The 7,689-nt window shown below is 30.8% G+C and overlaps 1 protein-coding gene across 3 annotated transcripts; it reads left to right on the forward strand.

The window, feature by feature from the left end:
- The first annotated feature begins 205 nt into the window (after window positions 1-205).
- On the forward strand, window positions 206-4,626 carry LOC107458042 (phytoene synthase 2, chloroplastic). 3 transcript variants are annotated; one of them, XM_016076234.3, is made up of 7 exons: window positions 206-704; window positions 1,025-1,678; window positions 1,790-1,840; window positions 2,108-2,280; window positions 2,572-2,807; window positions 3,332-3,524; window positions 4,278-4,626. In XM_016076234.3, exons 2-7 carry the CDS (start codon window positions 1,198-1,200, stop codon window positions 4,455-4,457), a joined length of 1,314 nt encoding a protein of 437 aa, XP_015931720.1. In that variant the 5' UTR covers window positions 206-704; window positions 1,025-1,197; the 3' UTR covers window positions 4,458-4,626. The 3 variants fall into 3 exon arrangements, with proteins under 3 accessions (XP_015931720.1, XP_015931721.1, XP_052107917.1); XM_016076235.3 differs by having other exon boundaries at window positions 206-700; XM_052251957.1 differs by having other exon boundaries at window positions 206-667.
- Window positions 4,627-7,689: the final 3,063 nt, after the last annotated feature.

Here is a 7,689-nt window from a genome sequence, read left to right on the forward strand (position 1 = left end):
TATAGAAAATTATTTTTTAATATTTAATATTAGTTAACATTTTTATTTTTGGAAAATTAACATAGATATGATTGTGTTGGGGAGAAAGAGAAACCAAACCATTCGGGTAAGGAAGATACGGGTTTGGTTTAACCCGACCCGAAAACAAACGAGCGGAACAAGAGGTAGCACTGTACAAGACAAGTTGAACTACAAGAAGCAGCTTTCCAAACTTGGTGACAAACGTGGGGAACCCAGAACCAAGCATTGTTCACAACTTGAATACAAGAAATTCCACATATCTCATCGTAGTAGTACACTGTAGAAGCAGCGCACAACTCAGGAGAGAGAAGAAGAAGAAGGAATATTCACAGTTCAAACGGCAGTTCCTTCCTTGTACCAAAGGGACATTATATTATTTAAAGAAAAAAAAAGAAAAAAGGAAGAGACAAAGTAAACAATTATTAGCATTTAGCACCAACAAGGAGGGTGCTATCTCTAGAAGAGTGGAGAGTTTGGTGGGTCATCACGTTGTGTTGTGGAAAGTGTAAATTGCTCTTAGTGGCCCTTGTTTTGTTTCTTATCTAGTGCTTGCTTGCTCCATGATGTTGATGCCTTCAACTTCAATCCCATGTGTTCAGTTAATGGGAGAGCAACAACGCTGCCAACCTCTCTTTCTGTGATCTCAGTGGGTCAAAACTCTAACCACCAATTCTTCTATGTGTGTATGTGTGACTTTCTCTTTTGCCATTTTATTCATTTTCAATGGTTGGATATACGTGTGGATTATGGAAGTTGCATAGTTGAGTTCAATCAGCTTCATGTAATTTAATATAATATTGTGTATTTTGCTCTAATTCGGGTGGTGCTGGAATGAATGAGAGAACTCATGCTTTATCTGTGAACTAATACTATATATTGATACCCTTTATTGCGAAGATTCTGTTTTTGGTTTTTGGATTTGGATTCTCTCATTTATGAGTTCTCTGATGAGAATGGTTGTGTGAAATACTGAATATGGTTCTTATTTTTGTTTCAATCACAGATTGCTTTGGTAGAACTAGTTGATTTTTCGGGAATCAGGACTTCCATTTTTGGATAAAAGCAAGTCTCTTTGAATTCTTTGCCTTGAGTTTTTTACTCCGAAGGATTATAAGAACTAGAAAAGTATAGGAATTGGTCTAACGAGAAGGTAGATAGAATTCAAGAGCTTTAGCCATGTCTATGGCATTACAATGGGTTGTTACCTCCACCAGCTTAGAGGTCTCGAGCTCCATGGGCTTTCTTGACTCTGTCCGAGACATGAGGCTCTTAGATTCCTCCAAGTTTATGTCCCGGGACTTTGGGTCAATTCGAGCAAAGAGGGATAAGAGAAGGAAATTCAGATATTGCTCTTTGAATACTGATATGAAGTATGCAAGTGTTGGTCAATCCGGCCTAGAGAATGCTAGTAACTTCCCTCTGCTGTCGAATGTGCTTGCGAACCCAACTGCAGGAGGAGAAGTAGCCGTTTCATCGGAGAAGAAGGTCTATGATGTGGTGCTGAAGCAAGCATCTCTGGTCAAGAGGAAGCTGAGCTCAACCACTGAACTTGAGATGAAGCCAGATATTGCCATGCCAGGGAACTTGGGCTTGTTGACCGAAGCTTATAGCCGCTGCGGAGAAGTTTGTGCAGAATATGCTAAGACATTTTACTTGGGTTAGCTTTCTATTATCTTTCCTTCAAGTGAGGCTTTAAAGTTTTAAACTTTTAATTTGGGATTGCAGCATGGTTTGAGTCCAATTTTTACATGGGAGTTTTATCTTTCAGGAACTCTCCTGATGACTCCTGAAAGGCGAAAAGCTATCTGGGCGATATACGGTGAGTGATCATGCTCATTTGGCTTGTATATGATCTCTTTCTCTGTATTTAGATTCTATTCCTTTTTCCCTTTTTTCGATATAAAAATAAAATCATAGTCTCTTGTAAGTTGATTAAAAACTGAGCATAACTGGACCTCTAAAGAATTACACTGGGAAACTTATTTGTAGTTTGCATCGCCCGAGCAAATATGAAGTTTCCACTTCCATCTAAGACAATCGGAACTTTCTGATCTTTAATATGATGTGTTGCTTCTTGCCTTTTCAGTGTGGTGTAGGAGAACAGATGAACTTGTTGATGGTCCCAATGCTTCACATATTACACCAAGTGCATTGGATAGGTGGGAAGCAAGATTGGAAGAGCTTTTCCAAGGCCGTCCATTCGATATGCTCGATGCTGCTTTATCTGATACTGTTTCCAATTTTCCCGTTGATATTCAGGTACGGTGTGGGATTCTGTTGAGCAAAGGAGAAAATTGCATGAAAATCATTGTCTTTTCATAATGTATTGGCTGTGGAAGAATTTTTAGCCCTGCATCATGCTTTGGCTTTCCAGTAAAATTTCATTAAATCCTTAATATTCTTGTCTTTGGTTTATAGCATTCCTTCATTTACTTATTCATTTATGAGGATTAACTCTACATGCTTTATATTCTTTCATCCGCAACAAAGTTCAAACCTCAAGCTAGCTTTGAGGACTTAATTTCCAATATTTCCTTTGCTTCAACACAGCCATTCAAAGACATGATTGAAGGAATGAGAATGGATCTTCGGAAGTCTCGATACAAGAACTTTGACGAACTATATCTCTACTGTTATTATGTTGCCGGCACAGTCGGTTTAATGAGTGTTCCAGTCATGGGAATTTCGCCAGATTCACAAGCCACGACGGAAAGTGTATATAATGCTGCCTTGGCTCTTGGCATTGCAAATCAGCTAACAAACATACTCAGAGATGTCGGAGAGGAGTAAGTCATCGATTTTTATCATTCTTGTAAAAAATGGTATGATAACTTGAACAAAGGAAAAAAGTACTTGTAGACCGTCAGAGTTTACTTCTCAGTTCTGACTATGACCATTAAAAGTTTTCATCAACTGAATGTGAAAATTTATAATCAAAATTATGATAATGTGATTCTAGTGCTTTACTATTTCTTTGTTAGTATACAAGTTGAGTGTATCTTTTCTGGTATTTGGTAAGATCTTGACTCGTCGAAACTTGTATGAGATGCTTTCATTGGCGTTAACTACCATTCACGCTTCGCATAGTTTTAGTTTTAGTTTCAGTTTCAAGCTGTTTTCATACCATATCAATATGTGGAACTTAAACAAGGTTACATAGTGTTTCAGTATATTTACAATGTCTTACCTTATTAGGATTCTAATGGACTTAACAAGTGATGCTTTGTTTTTCCAATGTGCTCATCTCAAGAATGAACCTGCATTTTGTTTTGGCTGTGATCTTATTATGACTAGTTCAATTTTTCGACAGTGCTAGCAGAGGAAGAGTGTATCTACCACAAGATGAGTTGGCTCAGGCAGGGCTTTCGGATGAGGACATATTTGCCGGAAAAGTGACAGACAAATGGAGGAACTTCATGAAGAGCCAAATTAAAAGGGCGAGAATGTTCTTTGACGAGGCAGAAAAGGGAGTGACAGAGCTTAACGAAGCTAGCCGGTGGCCAGTAAGAAATCCATGCTTTTATGACCTTGTCTGTGCTTTGAACTTTAACATATGGTCATGTTAAAAATAAACATAACAGAATTCTAACTTGGATATGACAAAATTATGAGTTTGCGGTGTGGAAAAATTTGTTGAATGGATCAACTGGAAGTTGTCTGATGCCATTATAAATACAGTTTGATGTTCAATGTGCATGTCCTCATATTGCTTGCAAGCCATTTTGTTTTAGAGGGTTTCCTTGTGACTTTTGTTTATACTTTTTGGTAGTGACTTATGTTTATGCTAGTAATACCTGTCAACCAACCTGAGTAAGTTGGTCTAGTGTTTAGTTCACTAATCCGCTTAAACAAGTGTCGGGAGTTTGAATACCACCTTGTACATGCAGTAACCCATTGACTGACAACAAACTCTCAAATAGAGCTTCAATCTGCGATGAATTAGTCCTTGGTCTGCTGAGTCGAGGAATACCGTAGGAAACCAAACAATACATGTCAAGCTAACAAACAAAAAGTCTTGCATTTTCTATTATTTTTTTCTATAAAACAGCTTGGGCCTTATTGGGCCGGACCTTGTCCCGGCATGTCTCGGCTGTGTCTAAGGCATACCCGAGACATGAGGGAATATAGCTTTCTATAGAATTTACAACTATTGGCTAAGGCTAACTCTTGTATAAGTGGTTCTTCATTGTTCATTTTTTATTCATGATTTAATCATAATCATATGAACACTAAAAGGGCGTTGGGGATTGTTGTAGGTATGGGCTTCCTTGCTATTATATCGGCAAATATTGGACGAGATTGAAGCTAATGATTACAACAATTTCACCAAGAGGGCTTATGTGAGCAAAGCCAAGAAGTTATTTTCTTTACCAACTGCTTATGCAAGATCTATGGTTCCTCCATCAAGGAAGTTATCTCCTGTAATGAAAGCATAGATACAATTACAAAACATCATAAAGTTGTGTAGGAAAAAAAAAATGCAAAAAGGGCATAATTTGTATATGATGAAATATTGTGTTGTGTACATTATCCGCTTGTGGTTGATATTGGATTTTTGCCATTTTCATTCTTCTCTAATCTCTAATATATAAAGCGATTTTCGGAGATTGCATAGTATTTGTTTATATTTAGTTGGAGTTAGTTCCATCATGTATAAACGCTTGGTCTTGGTTTGAGAATTAAAATACAGTGTAAAATATTTTATATAATTATCTAATTATATATTTTTTAGATAATTATTCATGTAATTAATATAAAAAATTATTTTGATTCATATGACATTATGTAAGTAAATACACATATAAAATTATTACATTAAAATATAGCAAAATTAAATTTATTAAGATATTTGATAACATATCAGTCAATGTCAATGTAACAAATTATTTGTTAGAATATCAATATCCGTCTTTGATATCAATATATCTTAGACTTGCATATAGGAGTGGGTTAATTCGATAATACATTTCTAGAAGAAAACACTTTAGGGTTCCCATAGTAAAACTCTAGCCCAATTAAAAAATCTTATTGGTGATTTCAAATAATACAATAATTGTTCTAATAAAGTTAATTAACACACAAATAATAAATGGCCTATGAGTTCAAATAGTTAGAATGTTCGTGCTAAAAACCCGAAGGTTGCAGGTTTGAGACTGCATGGGCCAATTTATTTATGTTTTGGCACCACCGTGGCAGCTCATGTATATGGCTCTGGACATTGGACAGATTAAAATTTAACAAATAAAATAAAATTTTAAAATTTATATAACTATCATTACATATATAATATAGATTAAAATACAAATTTAAATATAATACAATATTATTAATTATTTTATATATACTAGCGGCTCAACAGGCACTATCAGCCGCTTTTCTATTATTTTTAAGAAATTATTTTTATTTTTTTAATATATTATTCGCTCTTCAAATTTATTAAATCACTATTTTTTTTTATTTTAATATTAACGTGATTTTATTTATATCATATTTTTTTATCATAAAATTACTATAAAATTTTTTTAAAAATATTAAATTATAAAAGCACACAATAAAAAAGTAAAAAAAATATAGTTCAAAAAATAATGATAATAATATTATCTTAATTTAAAATGAATATATATAAACCAAAATACATATTAGTTACGTATAAAAGATAATTTTATTTAAATGTCATTGATTTTCATATTTGTCTTTAGTTTTTTTAAGTGGTATATCAGAATATGAATTTCAATTTGAATAGGCTTTTATTTCTCTGTAAATAGTGAAAAAACTAAAGAAACGAGAATGCTTAGTTTTTTCATTTTTAAATATCAAACTATAAGAATAATTAATGAATAAAATAGGAAAATATAATATATGTGTACCTGACAAAATTTTTCGTAATTCATCATATATCTTCTTATCAATAATTTCTTGAGACTTGAAAACCTGTCACATTTATTGTTCATAAAAATAACTATATAAACGATTCAAGATTATTCAATTAAATTAATTTCTTATTACAGGGACGAATTCAATTAATTTAAATAAAATCAGTAGAATTGAGATATCTTATTTTGCACTGAATTCTTTGAAAAGACAAACAAAAAATGACATTAATCTTTGTTTATCTATGACAAAATGCAAATTAAATGACATTATATCTTATTTATTAGGAATTTATATTTAATAACAGTTACTTACAATGATATTTGTTTGTCACTAAAATGAGATAGTCTTGCCCTTCTGAGTTTAAGCTAAAAAAAATTAAATTTTTAACATAATTAGTATATACATCCAAATATCCAGTATTATTATTATATAAGTTAAATTTATTTCATTACCTTTCATTCTTTTGATTCTATATTTCTTTTCTCTTTTTATCTTTTTTTTTTGAGTTTTGTTTACTTTAATTGTATCTTCCTAACCGATAGAATAAATTTTGAGTGAATTGATTTAATATCACGTTTGATTATTAATATTAAAATAAAAATACGTATCATCAATACAATTGTCACAATTGTTAATATAGTAATACTTAATTTATTTTTTTATTGATCTTATTGATACAATTAATTGATCATCCTTTCATACATTCTATAATGGTTAGAATTCTTCCTCCTATTTATTGTATATATATATATCGCAATATATTTCAATAGTATTTTGTATATTACTTTAATATTAAATAAAGATACATCCCAACTAAAATATACCTTTATTTTTTATTAGTTTTAAAAATTTTATTTTTATAATAAACATCTATTGTGTCAATATAAATGAAAAAAATATCAAAAAAGAATGAGAATAAAAATGAAAAAAATAATAACAATAATAATATAATAAAAAAGTACGAAACAATATATATATATGATAGTAGAAATAACAATAACTATGAAGATAAACTGCTCTTATGATAGTAGAAATAATGATAACTACATGGGTTGTTTTGGACTGTTCTTATGATGGTAAAAATAAAGTTTAATTATTCTGTTGGTCCATATAGTTTCGTGAAATTTTCAATTAGGTCTTTATAGTTTTTTTCTTTTAATTGGGTCTCTGCACTAATTTTTTTAATTAGGTTCCTCTTGACAGTAATTGACTTAATTTTATAGGGATCCAACTAAAAAAATTGGTGCAAGACCCAAATAAAAGAAAAAAAAAGTGTAAGGACCCAATTAAAAAAAAATTTTAGTGCAAGGACTCAATTGAAAAAAAAGAAAGTACAGAGACCTAACTAAAAATTTTATGAAATTATAGAGACCAATAGAATAATTAAACCTAAAAATAATGATAACTGTTTCGGTTGTTTTGGATTATAGTAATAGAAGTAAAATGAAAAAATAATTAGACACCAATTTTCTTATATATCTTTTAATTTATCACGTAACTAATGAAATAAAATATTACTATTTACAGTATAAATTAAATTAAAAAATATTTAATCCGTAATATTATAGTAAAAGGAAATAATTATTATGACAAAAATTAAAATTATCAATCATACAATAATACTGTTTCAATTCAATCATGTGAAAAAAATTCGATACTAAATTATTAGGTATTAAATAAAACAAAATAAAATATTATTTGCACTATAAATTAAATAAAAAAATAGCAATACTTTTATTATTAAAAAATTATATTTTTAAAAATAAATAATAAAATTTTATAAACCAACTACTA

The sequence above is a fragment of the Arachis duranensis genome, chromosome 7 (genome assembly GCF_000817695.3).
Source record: "Arachis duranensis cultivar V14167 chromosome 7, aradu.V14167.gnm2.J7QH, whole genome shotgun sequence".
In the NCBI taxonomy this organism is placed as follows: Eukaryota; Viridiplantae; Streptophyta; class Magnoliopsida; order Fabales; family Fabaceae; genus Arachis; species Arachis duranensis.